The following is a 24,437-nucleotide window of genomic DNA, read 5'->3' on the forward strand; positions in this document are numbered from 1 at the left end:
TTAAAATTCCCTGCTCAGGAAGCTCTGGGTACTGAGGATTGAAGCTGTGTCTGTACGTAGTTTGTCTTTTCCATTTTACTAATGTATTTGTCTGCACATATATTTTTGTTTTTCACATAGGAGTCAGTGCAACAACAAAGAAAATTTAATTGAACCACTTGCTACATAAACCTGAATGGCACAGTAGCACAGGAAGTTTATAGCACTGGAAAGTGTTTAAAGGCATAGTTTCCAGAGATTTGTTTTTTGAGGACACTAAATAAATATTTGCCCAGTTGACTTTCATTTCAAACACACCATGAGAGATGCTGAAGCAAACCAGTTTTATATATATCCCTGGGAATGAAGGAGAGTACATCCCTACTCTGAAGTCTCACTACTTCTTAGAATAAAAGTTGCTCCAATGAAGTACTTTTCTATTTAGAACAAAACCAGGAAAACCCAAACCAAACTTTCACTTAACCACACAAAAGAACTCCAAGCCCAACAACCATCCTTCGGCAGAGGTAGCACAGAGAAGTCAGGACTTGCTGAAGATCCTGGGATATGTCTTACCTGGAGATTTTAGTTCCGTTCACAAACCCACAGGCTTAGTAAACACAGTACAAAATATTAAGTCTTTACGTTGTTTTCTCTTTTAGCAAAACATGGAATAGTTGGCTACAAACTTATGCCTCAAGTACATGAACAGCAAAATAAAAGATTTGGATGGAAATGGGGCAAAGTGGAGAGAAAAATGTCAGTTTTCAAGTAAGGATTTTCAACAGCTTTGAAACTTGACCACATGCAATTGGTGTCTCCATCAGCTGGGCAGCTCAGGAGAGAGGCAGATAAACAGTACAAAAACAACTGCGTCCCTCTCAACTACTACTCCTACTTGGTGATAGCCAAAACAGCTGAAGTTTCTGTGTGACAAAGCTACAAGTGGGTCCCTATGCTGATGAGCTAGGTAGTTTAACATCACCTGACCTGCAAGACACCCGTAGCAGCCCAAAAGAAGCAGAAACCACTTCAATCATTGATAAGAACAATTCCTTCAGAGCTTACTTCGAGGCACTTCATATGCAGTATGCACCAAACTATCTCGTTTGTATCTTCTCACACATGCACCTACCACCATGTGGAAACTTGACAGAACATTATTACACTGCAGATCTTGTGACAAAAGTTACATCCTGAAGATTTTCAAGGTAGAGTTCAAATGTGAGCTTGCTTGCAGTATTGGTTGTCAAAGAGTTACTGAGAGAAGAATGCAAACTGCAGCAGTTTACACTACAATATAAGTGAAATGTTTCACTTTAGTCCAAAGTGCAAAAATAAATACTATTTTTCCTTAAAAGGTGCTATCAGTAGTTAAGTCTCAGAGAACTGTTCCACCTAGACACACTTATTAAATACTAAGAAGCTTTTTACCTAAGGAAATTCTAAGGATGATCTGCTGTACAGTTAGCTCTGCTACATTACATAGCCAGGCTCTGACCACCCAATTTAGCTGAAAATACCTCTATTATAGCAGACGACAGCACAGCACCCATTCTGCTCTCTAAGAGCACAGTGCATGAGGATGTGAGGGCATCCACATATTGCTGGTTACATTTTTGGTTTTGCCTAGTTCACCCTGCAGATAATTTTTGGTCAGTTATGAAGCTAATTTGATCTTGTACTATTGATAGCATTTTTTTGCTCATTCTTGAGTTGTCCATTAGGTGTAGCAGCACTTTTGTAGTCATTTTCAGGTGCTTTTATCACTAAGAGTCTGAAAGGTTCAGTTGTTTTCCGAAGTCTCTGAACAACAACGGCGTTTTGCAACTTTGCTTCCTCAAGCGTGAGTGTCTCATCCTGCAGCTCTCGAAAAGGCAGGGAGGTGGTCAGTGTGAAGGGAACACTTCCCTCAGATGCTTGATACTTTGTTATGAAGTCTCTGACATGGCTGATTCTGAGAAGAGAGAAAGATAAACTCAGTATTAGAGTTTCGGCACTGCAGTCCCCACACACGCGCATAACATGCACTGCCACCATGGGACAGGAATAAAACAGCACGGCATGGAATACCTGACAGCACAGAACTGGAGCAATGCACATGAGGTGGTATCCGGAAATGCCTGATCCACTTGGGAGGTAAGGACCAAGGTCTGCATGCTCTGAGTAGTCCCAAGGGGACAAGCACGAGTATCTTATTCTGAGCACTCAAATGCACCATTGTGGCTCAGATGGTAGCTACACACACCTACCATTTCCTAACCAGCTGGTGGAGCTCTGACCTGAGGGCTCTGTAGCCAAGAGCCAAAATAAAGATGCCTCCAGTGTGTGGTTCATGTAGCAGAACCATAATAAAAACAAAGAAAAAGGCTTTGCAAAAACTATTTGGACAGCTGATACATTGAGTAGGTCTACATATAGTCCCATCCTCCCAAAGCAGGGGCATGGTGAACTCACTAGAGTCAAGCTGTCCGTGAAGAGCCTTGCAACAACTGAGCAAGACACAAGTTTTGCTGTGGAAGAATCAGGATCGGCTCATTTAATTAGAAAATGAAGATGAGAAGATACATCTGTATGAATAAGATTAACATAGTATCAATGTCCAGTCTCTGGTCCTGAGGCCAACTGGCAGACTGGCTGCTGGCAAATTGCTAAATTCATCCTTCCTCTCCCCCGTGCACAGGGTCTCCCACGAGGTTCACTGTCTCCTGGGAATGGTCCAGCACCTGAGCTAACAGCTGAACCATGGATGGTTAGGTATTGACTGAAGAAGTGCTGGCTGGCTTGGGGCAATGCCATCCTAACATTTTAGCAGTACAGATGCCCGAGAGTTTCCAAGCCACTCTCTAGGACAGACAGCCAGCAAAACAAAAACTGATTCCTGTGCACACAGACCTCAACACAGAGACACTGCTTGGTCTTGTAAGTCAAGAGTCTGAAAAACCTCAAGCAGGACTAAATTTTTGGTTGGACATTTACAGGTGTCTACATGCATTATATCAAATTTCACTGGGTTCCAAGAGCAACTCAGGCAATTAGCCACCAGCTCTCTGCTTCTGGGTGAACAAGTTCCTTTCCAGGCTCTATACCTGATGCTCCAGGGTCACACAAACACATTAAGTGCTGAAGAGGGGACACAACTCAATCCAGGACACAGCTCTGTGAGCTGTTCCTACAGTTCTGCTCTCCTAGCTGCTGACTCTCATGTCTCAGTTCCCCACACTGCAACACTACAATGCTTCCTGTGCTTCTGCTCCCATCTTTCACCAGTAATCAACTGACATCTAAGCCAGCAGTTACTGTGGCACCGACACAATCTAACTGCCAAGGGCTAAAAGTCATCAATTTACCCAGACACTGGGTAATGTGCTACATATGTGTTACATGCTATTAATCTATATCTTAGTTAACAAATAGCTGTCTCGCGCACTGAAAGGAGTGCTGTGTATGCAATCATCACTCTCAAGGACATGTGCTCTAAAAGGATTTCCCTCTGGTTCTTATCAGGTTAGACACAAGTACTGTGTACAGCAGTACTAACCTAAATGTGCTGGTCTTGTGGCAAGAGGCTATGTTATGACAGAATATTTATTGCACATATTTATTGCACTTCAAAAAGAGCATTACACCAGTAAAGCTGTTTTTCTGCTTATCTCAGATGTGTTTTTCCTCTCAAAAACACTTAGCAGCTGTTCAAATGGTTATTTACTATGAAGACAAAAAGCTTCTAAATATACTTAAGTGTGTGGGACCTGGAATAATTGAGATATGAAGCCCTTCAATGAAGTATTGATAATTAAAATAGCAATTTACCCTTCAGCAGTACATCACAACAGTGTTTCAGTTCATATATCAGGCTGCTAACAGTAATAAATTAGTACAAGTCAAAGAAAACACTACAGTCATTAACCTTCAACAGCTGAGCTTTCCTTCTGACCAGCCACAGACATACAGAGTTTATCTTGACAGCAGCCTGGCTTGTATTAAATCTGTGATACCTTCAAACTGCTTCACAGAGAAGCACAGGCAACATATCCTTTCCACATGACATGACTGTACAGTACTTCAGTGATTTCTCAAATTCAGAATTGAGAAAGGTCTCTAAAGACAGTAGCTCTGCAATTTAATGGTAAAGTGTTAATCCCACTTTCTCAAAGCTCCTGCATACATGTGCTGTGCTGACATCTTCTGACATTATCCTCATTTCTAAGCCTCTTTGGGAACCAGAAATTTTACTAATTAAGAGTTAAACACACTGTGTGCATTCTATTCTGTCCATGTTGACATGCAGGGGATGAACTCCCTGCCCAGTGCACCAACTCCAGCCCTCCCCAGAGGTTTCTCTGGCTTAACTCTAAGTCCCTTTCTCCAGCTCTCACATGTGGTACTGCCTATGCCCAATGACCAGCAGGCTTTTTACTAAGCCATTTGTTCCAGATGTATTTGTTTTGTGGGAGATCTATCATGTTAAAAGCTCTTTCTTCCAGTAAAGAGCAATATGTACACCTTAACTTTCACTAACTTACAAAGAACTCCTACAGTTTCCTCAGATTTTCCTTTACACTCAGTTATGAACTGACTTTTAACAGTTCACATTTCTCTTATGTTTGCTTGTCAGCTAAAAGGTTTCTCAAATTTTCAAAGATTTTCCAAATACAACTGAAGAGCAGTCCAAGTGCTAAGAGCAGTGAGGAGGTAGACTAGTCATAATAATTAAAGACTTAAATGTACAGGCATTAAGTCATATAGTTCAGATGCAAATATATATGACAGTGGTTAAATAAATCCTACCTGTGAGAAACATTGAATTTCTGAATTATCCTTTCCCCATCAGCTAACCAGATCTGGACATTGGTGATAGGCTCCAAATCATTCAAGGGTACTAAAGGCAGGTGTCTTTTGTCATCAGGTCCGGGATGATTGTCTCTCACTTGAGAGATTATCTTTGGAGTAGCACTGAAAAGAAAAGCCACATGAGGTTATGGCTGCTGTATTCACATGCAAGTTCAAACTTCCCCCCAGACCTCTGCTTCTGGAGCTTTCTGCCCCATAGCAGAGTGTGCTGATGACTTTTTATTTTAACAAATATAGGAACATTAACAGAAATATCAGCTTTTTTCTTTCTTCCTTTTTTTCCTACATGTATGCCATTATTTTCACTTACAGACTAAAACATGCTAAAGAATTTCAGTTTGCTTGTGTTTAACATTTTTATAAGATGGAAAGGAGCTTTAAATATCAGAGGATTAAATATGAATATACAAGAGACAAAACTGTCTGAAGATTCTTCACGCATTTTTGTACTCTAATCACACAGGTGAAATTTAAAGGGGGTTGAGTATTGAATTTGCATACTCAAAGTTCATTTTCAGGGTAATGTGATTACAGTAATTCAATTTAACTGAATGTTGTTAGCCTTGATTTAGACTCCAGCATCATCTATCTCAGCTTAGAAGAATTACTCATCTATCAGAAAAATTGACTTAATGTGAAAAACCCAGACGGATGCACACAGCAGTTGGATTTTTTCTCCTAAGGCATTTTCCACAGCTGACCAAACCACAGGGGCAAAGATTCATAAAATGACTTAACAGAATACATCAACCTCAGTCCAAGTGCATAGTCTTAAAATACAAACAAAAAAACTGCTGGCAAAAAATGTTATGCTGAAGAAATGCCTAGAGCTTAGTGCTTCTTTCATGACTAAGCTTGTTCAGCATGTACAGTTTAAATCCTCAATGGGCCTGATCCAATGGGCACATTTTCAAGTCCCGTGAGTATAACCAGATGTTTGCTTGCAGAACAACAGCAGTGATTTAAGGAGTTACCATTTCTCCTCTGAGCTCAGCTGTGGTCACAGACTACATGAGCACTACATGGCAGTTTGCAGAAAAGCTCTTTGCACAGAAAACTGGTAAGTTACAGCTCCTTGAGAGAAAAGCGGGTAACTGAAGTCCATAGAGTAACAGTTGTAACTATGTTGCACACCTGCTTTGCAGACAAATCCCGTTCTTATGTTCTTGTACCTGTATTAGTTTATTCATAAGGCAGAAAAGTCACAGCTAATTTATTATTAGCTAAAGACTTAATATGTTCAGGCTAATAAAGCTGAAGTCTTAAGTGCAACTTCAGTCAGAGCTTTTTCAAAACCTTTTATTGCCCATTTAAGCGCTGCCCTGACTTCTAGGTTATTAGCCAGCAGAGGCACTTTTTTGTATCTTCCACAGAAACAGCAAAAAGAATGAGAATCAAGAAATCTCATTTCCAAGCGAGCAATAAGAGATGTTCACTGTGGAGACAGGTAAGAGGTACAGAACTGTTTTGTATTACGCAGAAATCAGCTGGGGCACAGGGACTTGGCACCAACAAATTACAAGAGGCACATCTGTAAAATATTCAGGCATTCCTACTACAGGTGATGTACTAGAACCCACCTGCCTCACAAACAACTTCTGTTCATGCTTGACCACAATACAAAATAAAACTTAACTGCCCTCCAGATCAGGAATAAAAGTACCAGCAAGAAAATATTAAACAGTTTTGCAAGCAAAAAAAAAAAAAAAAAGAAATTTCAACTCATACTTCAGTCCAGCAATCCCAGCTCTTGCTGGTTCAGACACTGCAGAACTCCTGTGAGTGAGCTGCCTCCAGGACAGCAGAGGCTGCAGATGTGTCCAGCTGTAGTGTCTGGTTCAGGCTGGGCTGGGCTACACCAGTCTCAGCTGTAGCTCAGACAACTGCCTTGAAGGACATCGATTTTGGTGTCATTCCCAAACCAACCTCCTTCACAGTCACAACTCCACATGCAGCAGGCACTGGAGGTGATTCTTTCGATAGCAAGTGTGTGTGAGACTGAAGCCAGCACATTAAGTGAAGCTTTAAGAGAATGCTAGGGCATCTGTATTCACCAAGATCTAAAGCACTTCTATATGTAAAAACTTTTCTCTTGCAGAAGTGACAAATAAAGCCATCTAGTGGTGGGAGCTTTGACTAAAGCCAAACCCCAAGAATCTAAGTCTTATTAGCCTGAGATCGAAGCATTGTAACTCCTTTTAAGGCTTATTCTTTTATAAGATTATCAACAGAAGATGTAAACTGGAGATCGAAGAGACCTAAGAGCATCCTGTCAATTTTCTGACAAGAGAAAGTCCAGCAGTTAGGTATCATGCCTTACCCTGACTGATGGTTAGGCAGCTTGACACACAATGCTTTAGCCTAATGAGGTTACAGAGCAAGCTTGCTTTGCTACAAGGGATTTCAGTCAATAGTTTAATTAACATGTTTCTGAGGCTGTCTCAGAGATGCACAGATTAGCTCAATAGAAAACTGGGGTTGAAAATCTAGTCATAAATCCCAAACTATGAAATTCAGCTGGACAGTGTTAGATAAAACAGAGTATACCCATTAGTTACACAGGTTCATAAGGCACATTGGAAAATTTTGATATGTCTTACTTATTTCTCCTGTAGAACAAAAAGGCAGAGGATCAAGCTTGTCTGAGCTATATCAACATATATGTTATTTCCAGATCCTCCAACTAATGTTTTGAGAACTAGTCAATAGACCAATTCAAAATGGTTCATCCATTACAAAATCCCTCCACCTGGAAACAGTTGACAAAATATACAAGATTAATTTTATAAGTTTATTTGCTAAGCAGAGGTTTAGGTAGGCTATAAGCTAAAGTAAACTCTTCAGTCATTTGTGTCTCTCATTTCTGACTAATCACACAAATGCAACTGCAGAAAAGGAGTTCTATAGCTTAAAACTTGTTCCAGGTCTCAGTTAGCTCTGGTGCTGCCCCACAAAGCTTTTCTGCTGCAAGGGTGGTTCATGCAATTTATTAACAGCAGAAAGTGAGCACTACTTCATGGCGTAGGAATACTTATGGCTCATGGTTCCAACATCAGCACTAATATCTACTTGTTTTTAAGGAAAAGGCTTTGATAGCACAGCACAGAATAGACAAAGAAGAGTAGGGAAAAAATAAAAAATAGAACGTCTCCGTGTACAAGACCAGCGAACTGAAATTCACAGATTAGCATGTTTCTGAAACCTAACTTGCCTACTGGGAAGCAAGATCATTACTTGCTGTAGGCATGGCAGAGCACAAGCAGTGACTGAACAACCCAGCATTTAGTACTGCTTAGCAGCAGAAACCCAGCACACTGAAGATCTTTTTGGTGTTGTTATGAACAGCTCTACTTGTAGACATAACAAGGTTAAGTTCTTGACCTCTGTTTGCTCAGGATTTTCACGTCACCAAAAGCAAATCTTGCAGCATCCCACCCATCTCTCAAGGGAAGGTTTTCCCATTGTATCTACTCAATGGTCTGTACTCCAGAAACAGATGAAACTCATAAAACAGACACTTGCTTCTCTGAGTCAGCCTGGAACCACTCACCCTTTACCTTTATCAGTCTTTTGCTCTGCACATTATCATCCTCCCCTGCCTCAGCTGTTCCTGCCCAGGTCAGGCTTTCCCTCAGCACAAGCTCTGGGCCTTAACAGCCAAACCCTTCCCACTTAATTGAAACAAGCTGTTCACCTAAGGCTGCACCACAGCTTGGGAACTCCAGCCTGCAGGTCACTCAGCAGTGCCACCTGGTCACAGAACATGTCCTGGTCCCTAGGCCAAAGCCTGCTTCTACAGGCACACAAGTCTTGCATGACAGGGATATGTCAAGCAGATAATGTGGCTGGAGTAAGCAAAAGTCACAGGGATCAAATAAATGAACTCCTGGCATGTTGCCCTACAACAGCCTTCCAAAATACAATAGTTTGGTTGTAAATCAAGTCCAGTTTCAGCATTGGCATGAGCGGCCGACACGCTTCAGCTACAAAAAAGACACAGATCACTGTAGAATGCTAAAATGCCTTACTGCAATACATGCATGATTAATTGCTGAACAATTTTAAGAGAATGCAAAGTAACCTCTTACTTCTTTGGTTCTCTTTATGGGATTGTCATACTTCCCCCTCTTCTCAAATTACTGCTAATACAGCTTAAAAAGAGATTGTTTTCTCTAAAATCATGGAATAGAAGAGTGACGGCATTTCAGCTGGAAACAATTCTGCTAATATTGAGACCTTGAACACAGAAAGCCAAGAGCTTCCTGTCTCTATCAACACAGCAACACGTCCAGTGGATTGTGGGAGCCAATTATCCCCCAAGCTTCATGGAGAGACACCAAGATGCCTGCAGCATGGAGCTCTCAACTGTCAGCAGATGCTGGAAGAGAGCAGCTTGTTCAGCCTGCGGAAGAGATGGTGGTCGTTGTGGGGCACATAAAAGCAGCCTGCCAGGGTCTGCAGGAAGAGGTGAAGCTCATTATGGTGGACAGAAATTCCAATGAGAGGCATTCAGACTGGATATAAGGAAAACATTCTTTCCCATAAGGACAGTACAGCACTCAAGGCTGCATAGCCACTGCACAGCCTCTGCTCTTATGGGATTTCAAGACCCAATTGGATAAAAGCCTAAGTAACCTCATCTGTCTCCACAGATGACCCTGCTTTGAGCAGGATTTTAGACTAGAAAACTCCAGAGATTGCTTGCCACCTGAATTTTGATCCTTCACCACGGGTATAGTTCCCTTCAGCTACTCAATCATAGATCACACCAGCCTACTCACCTTCCTAATCTGTAACCATGTCCAGAAAAGGGATGAAACATCGGCTTTTTCGATGACAAATACACCTTATCCTTTTTATCTTCCACTTTCACTTCTACCTCCTCCTTATCAAAAACTTTTTGCAGCTCAAAAGGCAGTTCGCTTAAGAAAAAAAAAACAAAAGGTCAAAAAAAAAGGTATTATACTGTTTTCAGTACACAAAATAGACCAATGATTAATACCTGTTCAACATTTGGCCCTTCAAGGATGATGCTTTTAAAAACCATCTTCACAAGTATTCACTAAGAATTAGGTTAAATGCATAGCATACAAATAACTTCAAGTTCCTGAATAGCAAATTAACTAGAAAGTATACAATTAAAAAAAACCCTGTGATGCAAGTTGTTGAATGATGTTCAAATTTACTCAGCAGTTACCACTCTAAACACATAATGTGTAGGAAGTTGAGTGTTGCCATACACTGCTGCAAAGGGTTCAATTATTTTATCTCCATAGGAAAAAAAAAGAAAAAGGCTTTAAAGAGGAAGAACTGAGTTTAGACACAATGTATTTAATGACAAACACAGATCTCAGCTTCTAAAAATGATATCATCACTAACAGCTCCACTCTTTAGTGCAGTAACATCACCTTGGTAATGCTTTAATTGCATGAAGCAGAATACAACAATGCCTTTGCCTCTGAGCTCTGAGGCAGACAGTACAGTTTTGGGTGGTGGGGCTCAGCTGGCACAGAGGCTGTACTGAATCCTTCTCCACCATCAATGATTATGCAGAAACCATCTCATAATTAGCATCTTCACAGGTAAACAGTGGAATAAAAGTGGTAAACTTTTGATGAATGCACACAAAGGGCTTTAAACAGTGCAGTTAATTGCTATTACAACTAACACAGGCGACAGACATACAGGAGAAATAGTGTAAAAGTAGTATTTTTGGTGGCCTAGCAAAATATGGAAATAAAAAAATACAATGACTTAGTAATTTCACATGCTTGATAAGGAGGTATTAAATTACATTATCCATAAAATTATATTCTTCTCTCCATTTGTACAGGGTGAGGAAACAGACTACAAATTAAAGGCTCAAAATAACACTGGTTAGTATGGTCAAACTCCTTTTTTAAAGCAACAACTGCAAACAGTAGCAGAAATCAGGACAGCACGTAAACTTTTAATACAAGGAAAATGTAAGATGGCTATTAACACAGGAATTTATGTAAGATTGTTATATATACACAACAGCAAGTTTGTACTTGGAAAAAATGTCAGAAATTTAAGACTGATCAGAGTTGCTTGATGACACATAGAACATCTGTGCCCATTTAAGGCTTTTCATCAACAAAAAGACCATAAAACCAGAAATGCTCAACCCCTTTTGCACTGAGTTCATTAGTCAAAATACCATTTGATCTGTAGCTCTTATTGGGCACTGATTTATTCTTTATTTCATTGTGCACCTGCTGTGCCCCCTGCCAACACTGGCTTTTATCTATTCATCAGCAACTGTACAACTACTGCCACTGAGAGCTGTGTTAAACCTGTTGATGTTCCAACAGCCATTAGCACTGCAGGAACAAGACTGGCAGGGCCTGTGCTCCTACAGGGACACTGCAGTGCAGCAAAGCCATGTAAAAAATTTAGAGCATAAGCTAAGTGCTGCCCAAAGCACATAAACTCAGGCTGGTTAAGAACACAAAACTCACTTACCCCTTTTTAATGGACTCCAAGAACTGCTGGTTTGCAACATCAGCATAGCTCCGAAGTTCACCGTCATTTACCGTAAACCCGTTTTTCCAAAGTTTAATGATTACATCAACCTACAGAGTAAGAACATTTCTCATTCTAACACTGATGAAAAAGATGCTTGGTATACACACATACCCTGTGATTATAAATCATCCACTTCATGGACTAAAAATACTGAGAGCAGCCTCACTGTAATCTGCCTTGGCCCCATGCCAACAGGCACAGCAACTGCAAGGGCTAAGTGATATTTCTAAGTATCTTGTGTCAATCAGGGTTATAAACAAACCTTCCCCCAAACATTTTGGCTTCCTAGATCAAGAACACTCCTTCAATTCAGCAGAGGAAAAAATATAAAATAGCTGGACTATCCCAGCCAGCTGCAACTCTTCAAGAGTTAATTTGAGAGCACACATGCCTGGTGTTGGAACACCAAGTGCCAGAATAGTCCAGCTGGGGATTTAATAGGGTAAAGCCTTGTTCCAATCATTCAGGAGGATTTTCTCAAAGTAAAGGCATTGAGATTATGCATGCTGAAGCCTTTCACTCAGGAAATGAAGTATCAGAAACTTTACTTTCAGACAGTCATATACTTATGTTACCCTAGAATTCCTGGGTGTATTCAAAACCTTGGTTGTTATGGGAATGAAAAAATAAATTCTCAGTAATTCCTTAACTTTGCCAGAAATCATCCACTACTCCAAGCTGTAGCCATTGCAATGTTTACTGAAATCTCTCCAACTGTAAGACGGATATTTGAGATTGTATTTTCATATTAATGCACCATGCCATTTAAGGAAGCATTTGGTTATTGAGGTTTGATCCCTGCAATAACACTGTCTTGGCAGATACTTGGCCACAGATGAGGCCACAAATGCAGAATTCACCTCAGCTGAAAATTAGTTTGAATGAGGCTTGATAGCACCTGACAAGTTTGTTGGGTTTTTTTTCCCAGTTTGACTTGTTAGGTGACTGCTACATAATAAACAGCATGTGCAAACTGCTGAACAGAATTCCTTGTCTTTCCATTGGGTGATCTGTCAAAAGAAGCAGACAGCACTCAGCAAGATTAGATTCCATCAAAAACTCTTGTGTCTCATGGCACCAATGCATATGGAAAGAGTTCTAATTTTGGGAAGGTTCCTCTACAGTGAGCCAGAATGCAAATTTAACATGGACTAATTATTCCACACCAACTTCCCATTTAAGCATTGACACAACTAATGCCATGGAACGCTATTTCAGGACTGCAATTTAAGATATTGCTCCTGACATTTCATTTCTTCGAGGGTCAATTAAGGATTTATGAACATAATTTCTAGCAATGCCCACTCCAAATTTCTTCTTGTCATCTTTGTTCTACATGGCCTTTTCTCCCTCCCCTTACCAGTCACTGATGAGTAACAGAAAAACACGAAAAGGAGAGAATCACTGAGATACAAACCCACACTGAACATCCCACTACAACCATAATTATATGAATAAGACCAAATGAAAAATATTTGGGCTATGCCTCTGCATAAAAAGGCTGCAGCTCCTTAAATAACTTCTTATGTAACAGTACTTGTCATTCCTTGAACTCCTGCTCACCTCACTCCTTCCTAATAAAACAGAAGTGCATTAGCCAACGCCAGCATCAGTTTTAGGATGACTCTAAACCAACTATAAAGCAGTGAGAACCAAAAGCCCAGTAGCAAAGGCCTGGCTGACTGGGAGATGGGAGGCTGTTCCTACAGCTTTCTGAATTCTGTGTGCATTTTTTTACTGATGGACTGGAAAAGACTGCTGGACTTCCGGTATCTGTTCTCCAGAATAGTCCTGGAATGCTGTTATAACAAACATGACTATTTTTTTCTTCACTGCCTACCTGGTTCTTGACTGTAGCTGGGGGCACATACACAGCACCAACCTTCTGAGCTTCTTCGAAAAGGTTATCTACAAAGTAGTCACAGTTTTGTTCTGTACCGTTCAAAATCTGATCATCAGTTCCTGATTTACACATCCTGCAGAAAAAGACAGAAGCATAAATGACTCCTCAGAGGACACATTAGAAGACAAGTAGGTACCTCAGAATCTCAGCACCAAGAAGTATAGAAGGCACACTCCCCTGCACCCAGCTTACTCAGTTTACTGAGTATAAAACATCAGGTCAACTTTGCATTGTGCCTTCTCTATAAACTTCTTACCAATCTCTAACTGCTACAATTTGCACTTCAAAAGCACAAGCTAAAGAACATCATCAAAAAAGATGAACTAATCTATGCAAAGCTTCTAAACTTGGTATCAGAGCTAGGAATGCAAGTTAAATTATTCATACTTCTAACCATCATACACCTAGCTGCTCACCAATGAAAGACTTTCTTTAAAGCAATTCCATGATATGGCTCCCTTGTCATAAGTTTATAAAAAAACCAAGAAAATTGCCCTAGTATTTACTCATCAACCCCAACTTGAACTTCCCCATTCCTAGCACCATCCCAGAAGCACCATTACTGTTTTGGAATGTGCATTAGGGAAACTCAAGTAACTCAACACCACTGCAGCATGCTGAAGAAATACAATGGAAGCCTTCAACACTGTGAAGACTGCCAGGATATTAAAAAAGATGCATCAACCACATCTTTTTATAGAACACTGTATATGTGACAGCTGTTTGTTAGATTTTCACCAATCAAAATGCAGAAATATGCAACTGAATGATTATCTCAGTATAGGTTCTTTGCATAGTAAGAAGATTATGCAGCTTTTCGTAAATATTGCAGGAGTTACTCCTAAGGGAGATTCAGAAAAGTCTATTTTCAGCAATTCAGAAAATAAAAATCCCAGCTCTTGAAAAATTATCCAATTTTACATAAAACTCTGCATTGAATTCAAGAGCAGCAATACTTACTGGAATGCTAATTAGATACATTTGCATAAAATTGAATTGTTTGCAATGCACCTATGCACCACTAGGAATCCCTGGAGATTAACATCTTAAACAAAAGAAAACCTCAATAACTTTAAAGAAGAAATTTCAAAAGTATGCTGTCCACATTTTAGTTTTCTAATAGAACAAAAGAAACTTGAAACATTAATGTAGGTATTCACTATGCTTTAACTCAGAAACAGAACTGGAAAAGCAAACACTTCCACATCAGATGCAGAGCTGCACAGTGAGTTAGCAATTTGAAAGGCTGCCTTGCCTTTAAATATTTTAAATTAAAATATTTACACAGCTCTTTGCATCTAGGAAACATTTCAGGTATATGAAAAATCTTTCAGCAAAACAACAGGATTTTTTTGAAACTTTCAGTATATGCGGAACAGATGAATACAGTAAAAATACTGTATTTTAGAATTTAACATAAAGTTTGAAAAGTAATGACAGGAGACACAAACAGCAGGGGAAAGGAAGACAAAAAATGGGGAGAACTGGCACCTACCATTCCTTCTTTACAGTTTTGATATTGTCCATGTCTTTCATTCTGGTGCTTCCCCTAATTACAAAAAGAAAATGGTTTAAAACCAAACCAAAACAAAATGCCTATCACACTTTGTCTCCTTTTGTAGCTGAAGCACTCTTTATATTTTTTCCTGTGTTGGTAATACATTTAACCAGAAACCTCAACCTTGCCCCCACCAAGTCTCCAGATGGTTCTTTGTTTTCCTGCAGTTTCTAATTTAATGACACATGAACCACACATCTGTTCCAGACGTTAAGGAGCAAGGTTTCTTTTTCATAAATGTACAAAATAAATTTCACAATAATAACAGTATGATGTGAAAATACATGCCCATACTTCTGTAAAGGGTGGGGAAAAAAATAACAATCCTTTCTGAATGGCATGGTTTAAAACTTCCCTGATTTTACACAGCATTATGAGATGGTTGCAGAAAAACTGCACTGCCACTGCAGGCATTTGAGTGACCTTCACCTTAACTGTGCATTACTTAAAGGGGCAAGATTTGTCAGGTTACCCTTCCTACCTTACCTCAAGACATTGTTGCAGCAATTCAGAAACTGTGAATTATCATTTCTGGCCTACTGTCAGCTGGCATGAAAATCCTGGATTTGTAAGTACTAAATATGATACAGGATTAGTCTGCTGAGTCAAAAGAAATGAAGAATCCCACACTGATCTCATTACAGTCACTTTTGAATGCTCTGAAGAAAGTCGCCATAAGTCACTAAGAGCCAGAAACTCCCAAAAACACCCTTAAAAAATAAAATCACTCTAAAATTGGAAAAACCCACAGGAAACCAGAAATTTTCAGTTGCAACTGTGTTCAGAGAGTTAACCCTGACAACCAGTAGTTACAAAGATGATAGTCTGCTCCTGGCAGGTTCAGGATTAAGTTATGACATTGTGTGTGGCATCAAACTAAGCAGTGACAGCCATCACACTCCTGAACAAAGCAAGCATGCACAACACCACTAATATGAATTTTACATGATTTTGAGATCTATTTTAACAAGATGTGGAGTTTAAGGGAAAACAACATCCACTGCAGCACAAATTAAAACAAACAAACAAACAAACCCCCCACCACATGCAGTACTAATTCTCCTTGGTACTTGAATACTGGCATTCTCTCAACTTGAAAGTTAAAATCCATGTAAGACACATTCTGTAGAAAAATATGTAAGCCTCCAAAAAAACCCTACAACAGTCAATATTAAATTTAACTGGTGCTGTTACACATTAAGTCAAAACATATTTTGCACACTTCTGACATGTCACACAAGATGAGGTATAGTCTTTTTTTTCCCCCCACAAATGTTCTGCCAGAGCCCTACATCTATCAGGCAAGCCTGTGCTGGTACATGATGATGTTATATGCATATCTGTTTGTTGCTCTTGGAACTCTGCACTGCACTCAGGAAAAAAAGAACTCTCAGTATCAAGTGAGCAGAGTGAAACTGGAATGCTTAGAAAGTGTAATTTTTTCAAACTTCTCTCAAATTCAGTTTTAACACTGGCATGTAGGTTTTTTTGTGTTTAGCCAAAAGTAATTCTTTGTGGTTTGTGTTAATGTGCTTATCTTCTAATCTTTCACTCCAGTAGGCTACTCCCCAAAGCAACAAGAGCCACCTCCTGCCATCTGCTTTTGTTGATCCTCTGTGACTTGTCATCAGAGCTGTTAAAAAGAAACAGACACAATGAAGCAGCTCTTCAAATTAGCTCTTTGGCTACATTAGGCTGGCCTCAAATGTGCATGAATAGTATTCAAAACTGGTCAGCTGTGAAAGCTGCTGTTCCTTCTAAAGTACAACAGCAATTACACTTAGAAGAAATGTTTGTGCTAATCTCTCTAGGTGAAGAATCATCCTATACAGCATATTGGTGTTTATTATGGCCAAAAGCTGTTAGAACACAGCCATCAGAATGCACTGCAAGCGCTTTAACTCAGCATGTCAACCCAGCCAGCACAAACCACCTCCTCCCACCAACTTCTGACAGACATCCCTAGCTGCTGCTGGAAATGCGAAGAATTTTGGTACGTAATTTTTGCGTCAGTGGCAGAAAGTACCTCAGAACTGAACTACCACCTCCAGAAACTAAATTTAAAACATGGGAAGAAGCTGCAAATGCCAGCAGCCCACCACAGCTACATCTATTAATTGGGGTTAGGATACTCCTGGCCATTCCCACACTGCCCCAGGGATTTCCAGCCCCACCAAGACGCGCCACTGACCCAGAAGTGGCCTTTCACAGCCAGGATTTCCAAACAAGCAGCCCTCAACAGGCATATTTTTTCTGGCAAATAATTTTATGGTCAATACTTCTGAGCCCACACTTCCAGTTATTTTAACACAAGAGAAAAAAACCAGAAACTATCCGTGAGGCTGTCCTTGCTGTGAAGGGCAGAAATACCCACAGAAGCACATGCAGCCCCTTCCTCTGAAAGCCTGCTAACCTCTTACTAACTTTGGCAGAACAAACTCTCCAGCTGAGAGCTGCTCACAGCACAGTCTGTCCCTGCACAGAACAGAAATTACAGCTGAAATTGCACTGTACCATGCCACAGAGAGACGGGAGGCTACAGAGAAATGGCAAGTACAAATTAATAGTGAGATGAGCATCAAACCTAATGGCCTGAACGTGACTGATGCGCTCAGGTACAAACCACAGCATTCATCATGCTTCCTCTCCAGCTGGCTAAAGGAGCTGTGCACTCAGAAAGAAACCTGTCCCCAACCTTGATGTCCAGGTGTTAGAAAGATAAATTACTTGTCTGTAGAATTGCCTTGTTAAGGTTTAGGACTTGATATGCTTCAACTATCTCAGATCTAAAGGGAAGGACGCTAAACAAAGCTTGGGAAGAAGGATATACTACTGATGGTGGACGCAAAGAATGCACAATTTACAGGCCACAAGGACATTGGGCAGAACTTCCATGATAAGAAACTAATAAAGCCAGCTCAGTAACTGCGCTGATATCACTTCCAAGTGGGTAAAAGGTAATTCTGGCAGGGCAAAAATCATGACACGCAACTTATAGGTCACCAACTCAAGAAAATCACCTACCTAAAAGAAGAGAAAGACTGAGCACGCAGGCTACTTAGCATGAGAAGGAAGAGAATAATGTAACCAATAAAGACAGAATACTCACTAATAAGAGAACTATGCAAACTTGTAGCCAGTGAACATTAAAGTCTATGCTTGCTAACAGGTATAAAGCATGAGAAGTTTGGATAGTCGTGCTGGCTTTGTGGATTTACCACCCAGCCCTTCTTTCTGCTCAGAACCACAAATAAATCAAGTACCTCGGCTCTGTGTGCGGATTAGCCTCATGCACAGCAGGTCAAAGAACCTATTTTGGGACAACCCCGCGGCTGCGACACCTGAACTCACCCGCTCCCCGAGAGCCAGGCCGGGCACACGCTCTGTGCCACCCGCCGCTGCCAAACAGCCAGAAGGTATTTTTAGGCGATGAGGCAATAGCACGGTACGGACGCGGAACGCGCAGGGAGCCCCGGGAGGGGCCAGGCCGGGCCCCCCGAGGGTCGCTCCTGCTGCGGGACGCGGCCGGTTCGGAGCAGGGCGGAGGCAGCGGGGAGGCTCAGCCCGCCCGCCCAGGGACGGTCGTGGGCAAAGTCCGAGCGCCAGCAGGAGCCGAGGGAGCGCCGGCTCAGCTGGAAGGCGCTGCCCCTGCCCAGCCTGTCCCCGCAGAGAACTCACCCGCCCGTCCCGCAGCGCCCAGCCCGGGACCGACCGCCCACCGCGGAACTCCTCAGTGTCCCGCCTTGAGCGGCGCAGGCGCGGCGCCGCCGGGCGGGGCGGGCAGAGCTCCGCCCCGGTACCGCGGGGGGAGCGAAGGGGTGTCCGTAAGGACCCGCACCCGCTGTGCCGGGGGGAACGCGGCTTCCCCGGGGATTACCCTGCCCTGCCCTGTCCTGTTCTCCGGGGAGAGGCAAGGGCTGGAGTGCTTGCGGCCCACCTTTACGAACCGGAATCCCCGCGCCGCTGCGGCGGTGCCCGGGCAGGACCTGGCACAGCAGAGATAAACATCTCTGCCCAGCCTGAGACTGCGAAGGCAGCTCTGTCCCGACTGCGGAACAAAGGACACGATCTGCGTGTCCGTCTGTCAAGCCGCGGCATCTACACGAGTGGGGAACGGTGCCCGTGTTTGGGCACCTGGCCAACCCCGCGGCCCCGGCGGGAGCAGCCGCACGCCGAGCCCTTTGCAGAGCGGCAGCGGCTCATTGTGCGGCGAGCGCTAATTACGGGCCAGTGTTGACACATGTGAAAAGGAGCTCAGCCGAGGCCTCGCACCGAGGACAAAAGAGCGGCGCGATGTCTGGGAAGCAGAACTCCCGAGGGTGAATCGTACGGGAAAATGGGATGGGATTCTCGGGAAGAAGGATTGAGCCGAGTTCCGTGCGCTGTGTTTGGCCTTGGAGAAGCCGCTCTCTGCGGGACGAGGAGGTCCCGTGGTGGTGCCAGGAGCTATGCAAGTATCCAAGGCCAACACCGCGGAGAAGCTGCCAGCCCCTAGAAAGACACATGGAGCACGGTGAACGGGCACCTGCGGGCTGTTTAATAAGGGTTGGGTTTTTTTCTCCCCCAATAATTAGCGATGCACTGTAAAACATTCAGAATTAACCTAAACTGAACAGCCACAACTATCTAATTCACACTAATTAATGGGAAATCCACTGCGAATTTACAAGTGCGATCAAAGGTAATTCTAAAAGCAGAGGTAATACTTCATTGAGTGTCGTCTTCACGTGGGACACGTTTCTGCAATCCCTTAATCACAACAATTAAAATCACATTGCTCAGAAATATTAAAATAAGATGCTTAGTCTCAAAGTTCAGTGATGGGTGAGTAACAGAAGTAAAATCTGACACTTGACAGCTATAATTTCTTTCTCTTTATAATGCACATCACAATGCACTGATCCTTTTGAAGGCAGTTTGGATTAATTGTTAAGTTTTAACTGGATGAGATCTAATTAGAGCTCCTACTTATGAATCTTCAGGGAAGATAGTAACAAATTTGCCTTTTGTTTCAGTTAAAATATATGGAGTTTTATATTTCAAAACACTGACTGCAGAGATTCTATTCTCCCTGGTTTTGTTTAGTGTTTAAAATACTTTGACATTTTAGAATAGAAGGTACTTCTTTGTTACAAGTGTTACTGATTCTATTAAACAGGTTTTATATATTTAGAACTTAAACCACAGATATCACGACTGTAGAGAAGTCAAGGAATTTACAAAACCCTAAGCTAAAACATCATAAAGTTGTTTTGCAATGCTGAACTGTTTTAAAATTTTCTTTCAGTATTTTAAGTACACAATCTCTGTTTCATTAAACACACAAGTTCATTAATATGCTTAACCCTTTCCTGGGGGCTCTTTCAGCAACAATTTGACCAACCCAAAGGTAAGCATAGAGGGAGGTGAGGTTGGACTTACCTGGTGTAATGGTGCAGGTGTCCTGGCTGTAATCACTTATTGATTTAGAAGATTAGGTCTATTACTGGAGATCAGAGTACAGCTGGAGACATGCTGACCTACTACAATAGGAATCAGTGTCCTAGTGAATTTGGTTTCTTAAAAGCTCTTCTAAGTAGTGCTGTCCTCCCTTAGGAGCCAAACTGTTGACAAAGCATAGGAATAACAAAAATCTTAAGAAAGATCTGCAACTCTTGTATAATGTAAAATATATTCTCTTTAAAGCTGGAAATTTTCAAGTTAGAGTGTTACAATCAAGACATCACTAAAATCCTTTTAGACTCTGTGCATTTAATACAGCTTATTCTCTGGCAGTACGCTAGATGAACAGAAGCAAATGGTCCTTTTCTTACCGTGTGGTGAATAGAAGCAAACAGCCCAGACTGTGTCTGCTGAAAAACCTCTAACAGGGTATTCATGAGATGAATACAACCATCTCATGCCCCTTTGTCAGACGAGATCAGATGCAGTGGCGTGGAAGATAGTGACAACCCCCAGACATTGTTTTATAATGTAGGAGTGAATCTCAGTGTTGACAAAGTAAAGCAGGGTTTTAGCATTCACTGCCAGACCTGTCAAGGTCACAGAAGAACCAGCACACACAGGGCATCTAAAAACAAGCAGAAAATTAATTTTGAAGGGATATTTTTAAACCTTATATTTAACAAGGTTAGCCTATGCCAGAGGACACTGTCAGCTACCTATAATTAAACATCAGCCGTATTGATTGACCTTAACTTGAGAGAGGAGCTGTTGCCTGAAGCCTTTTGTAAGTGTGGGCACACAGAGTAGGAGCACATTGTAAGGGAAATGGGACTGCAAAATAAAAAGGAGAACAGGGTCTGGTTATCCTGTAAATGGCAATTCCACTGACTAAAACAGCACGTTCCTCTGCATAGGATGAGTGGTCCTTGAAAGAATGTTAAACCTTCTAGGCTGCCACACAGAGGGCAGTAACTTAAGGAACTGATGTTTCTAGGAAGTCAGCTATGCACTGGAAAAGCAAGTCATTGTTTCATGGGTGAATCAGCATTCATGCCAAGGGTATTATCCCCATGCATTGAAAGAAGTATCCACACATTGCTGGACTCTTGGACTGTAAATACACAAGAAAAGTAAATATAGCTTCAATTTTAAAGTTAGTGTGAATTGCATAAGCCCATGAAAAATTCAAGGCAGCCTGAGCAACTGCTTGTACCAGATAACATACATTTGGAAATAATGTATGGTGAATTCTCAAAGACACTTTTAAGTGAAACTACAATGATGACATGGTGGTGTATTTTATGAGCTTGTTCTTGGACCAGTAACAAAAAACCACACTTCGAAACCTAAGATTGTGTGTGAGGACTAGAGAGATTTATGAACCAATAATGTTTTTGATGGACTTGCCATGTGATCCTAATCAAGCCATTACACATTTGTATGGTGCTGAAGCTTATCTACACACGTGTTCATAAATGCCTATTTTTATTGTGAGCATTTTAGGACAGTCTGGTTTTTACTACAAAGCTATACATCACCCAGCATAGTAACAGGCTGGTGGTGCTACTTTCATATGATTAATGATTATAAGCACCAAAGTGAGATGATTTGCCACTTTTGTCCAAGATGGAAGTAATTTACAGCCTGAATGACAGTGAAAAACAGACCCTGCAGATGCCTGGCTGCAATATCATCAGCTTATGAGTTTCACACTATTATTATTATTAGAAAAACTATCTACTTTGACCTTAGCTCAACAGGAAAAATATTATGGAAGCTAATGATCAGATATGATGGCAAGATAATTTTGAAATATTAGGAGGGAAGTTTTACCACTCCCTTTTAATGTTATCTAAGAAACCTACTCTCTGATCCCTCTTCAAGTTGCACTGATGTTATCTAGTGTGGAAAACAATCTTTAGATAGGTGTGCTGATAATGGCACTGGACATTAAGTGTTTAATTTGAAATCATAACTATTATCCATTTTTAAATGACAGTGGTAGTCTTCAAATAATGAGCCTTCTATAATAACATAGCAAAATGCCTGCAATGTGGAGTGATTGTGTCATGTTCTCTGTTCCAGATCAAGGTAGTACCAAGCCCGATTCCTGGACACTGCTTGTTTGAAGTTTCCAAACTTATATCCCATGGGCCCGTCTTCATAATGGACAATTCTCAAAGGAGTAACCACACAATCTTAATTTCCTAATATGCCCCTCAGGAAAAAGCTTAGGGTGCATTTACAAAAGCAAGATCTCTTGCGAATCTTTTTTTATTTCAAGATTCAACTGAAACCAGGAGGAGCTGACAGCATGATTGAGAGGCACACATATGAGCTTATAAATAGAGGCCTGAAAAGATGATTTGATTTCCATTCTTTGGAATGTTACTGCTATTCAGAGATATTGCAAAGTAATCTCTGGTAAATTGCCTATGATTGAAGCAAATGGTAATTCACTGAATAGAGCCCTCTGGTCCTTAGTAGAAAGAAACTCTCTGCAAAAGTTCTGAATAAGGGAAGAAGGACTTTTTCTTTTGTTGTAATTCCTGATTTCCTGGTAAAAATAGGGACATGTGACAACAAAATCTTCCATCTCCAAATATTTCTTGTGTCATTAAATATCATTCATGTAGCAAACAAGTTTTTCCTTCCTGGGTAATTTTTTAACGTCTTTTACATCATGATATCCTGTATGACTTCATTCCTCAACTCTTTTTTAATGGAAAGGGACTCTTTTGCTCAAGTAATTTTTCATATTTTTCCAATTTCTCAGTGGTGTACCTGCCTTGGCAGATGGTGTGGCTTCTTCTTAATACATTTTTCAGATCCCTTAATCTCTTTTCTGAACAACTGGAAGTAAAAGGGCATTGAATACTGCTGTAAGCTTCAGCATTCATTATAAACTCGTTCCATTTGAAATATGGTCCTTCCCAATGGCATTTCTTTGTAGAAGCATTTAGACATCAGTCTGTAAGACCAAATTGCAAATATTGAAACTGAATGAGCTCTACAGTTTTTTTTTAATGTAATACATAGTGGAATGTGGCTTCAGTCCTCCCCCTAATTTTTTCATTGTCTCTCACTACTAAGAGTTCTTACTTTTTCTCCCCCCCAAGCATTTCCTGCACATAGAGCGCTTAGAAACCGATCTAAGTGGGTTTCTAATGCTGCTCTGTCTTCATATGACACTTGAACCAACAACAGATAGAAAAAATGGGAACAAGTAAATTATTGGATTAGTGAAATTATTCTAAATCCCTTTCTACAGTAATTCATCTTTCATTGTAAAACCACATTTAAATCTCTAAGTATGTGTGATATAAAATATTAATCCTATGTTAACATGTTCTCTGCATTAAAAAAAAAATCCAATCAAAGCTACCCAAGCAAACCTTGTAACTTATGATTGATTTATTTATATTGTCAGTACTAAAAATGATGATGAGGCTGACATGGAAGCTATAAAGCCATAAGCTATTTCAGTCAAAATAACCAGCCACACCTTCTAAGAGGAACAAGACAACTAAGAAACCTGTAAATAAAACCATCTGTGAAAAACAACACAGGGAGTAAACATCCAAAATGAAGCACGTCTTTCCATGTTTCCTACCATGCTAACATAATGAGAATGAAGCACTACAAATGTTCAAAGCAGAGATCAGGGATTTTTAACTACATCAATCTCTCCACAGTCATCCCTCTGGCATCATAAAGAGTGCTCTCTGGGTATGGCTCACAGGAATGAGATCAGAACACACACACACACACACACACACACACAAAACAACCACAACAACATAAAAAGGACATAACTGTGGTATAAATATCTAGCAAATTTGAATAAATAGTTTCTGAGTTGGGGAATTTCTGTTATTTCAAGCAGATCTGGACAGGCACCCAGGAAAATCAGTTTGCTTGCATATTGACTAAGTTTATTTTACTTTTAAAAAGTCTTCAGTGTTCATGAGAGGAAGAGTGCTGGTTTGAATCAGGCATGTTGCAAGCAGATGTTATGCAAGCTTCCCCAAACAGCCCTGCCAATGACTGCAATCCTGAGTTATGACATTCACTGTAACTGCTGCAGCCTGGGCCCTTTTTTGGGCCACTCATCTGTTGGTTTTCCCAAAATGGGGATATTTTTGTGA

The 24,437-nt window shown here is 40.9% G+C and overlaps 1 protein-coding gene across 3 annotated transcripts; it reads right to left on the reverse strand.

Moving 5' to 3' along the window:
- Positions 1 to 547: 547 nt before the first annotated feature.
- On the reverse strand, positions 548 to 20,772 carry UBXN2A (UBX domain protein 2A). 3 transcript variants are annotated; one of them, XM_030946329.1, is made up of 8 exons: positions 20,658 to 20,772; positions 20,266 to 20,447; positions 14,782 to 14,835; positions 13,224 to 13,359; positions 11,321 to 11,430; positions 9,615 to 9,755; positions 4,771 to 4,935; positions 548 to 1,936 (listed from the first exon to the last, which is right to left on the reverse strand). In XM_030946329.1, exons 3-8 carry the CDS (start codon positions 14,820 to 14,822, stop codon positions 1,648 to 1,650), a joined length of 882 nt encoding a protein of 293 aa, XP_030802189.1. In that variant the 5' UTR covers positions 14,823 to 14,835; positions 20,266 to 20,447; positions 20,658 to 20,772; the 3' UTR covers positions 548 to 1,647. The 3 variants fall into 3 exon arrangements, with proteins under 3 accessions (XP_030802189.1, XP_030802190.1, XP_030802188.1); XM_030946330.1 differs by lacking the exons at positions 20,266 to 20,447; positions 20,658 to 20,772 and adding an exon at positions 18,523 to 18,612; XM_030946328.1 differs by lacking the exons at positions 20,266 to 20,447; positions 20,658 to 20,772 and adding an exon at positions 18,196 to 18,562.
- Positions 20,773 to 24,437: the final 3,665 nt, after the last annotated feature.

This window comes from Camarhynchus parvulus, chromosome 3 (assembly GCF_901933205.1).
Source record: "Camarhynchus parvulus chromosome 3, STF_HiC, whole genome shotgun sequence".
NCBI classification, from domain to species: Eukaryota; Metazoa; Chordata; class Aves; order Passeriformes; family Thraupidae; genus Camarhynchus; species Camarhynchus parvulus.

Coding starts and splice junctions, on each gene's coding strand:
- UBXN2A (XM_030946329.1), bottom strand. CDS start 14,822: ATGAAAGACATGGACAATATCAAAACTGTAAAGAAGGAATG. Junction 9,756..11,320: donor TTGGAGTCCATTAAAAAGGG/GTAAGTGAGTTT, acceptor TTTTTTCTTAAG/CGAACTGCCTTTTGAGCTGC. Junction 4,936..9,614: donor CATGGTTACAGATTAGGAAG/GTGAGTAGGCTG, acceptor TTTTCTTTTCAG/TGCTACTCCAAAGATAATCT.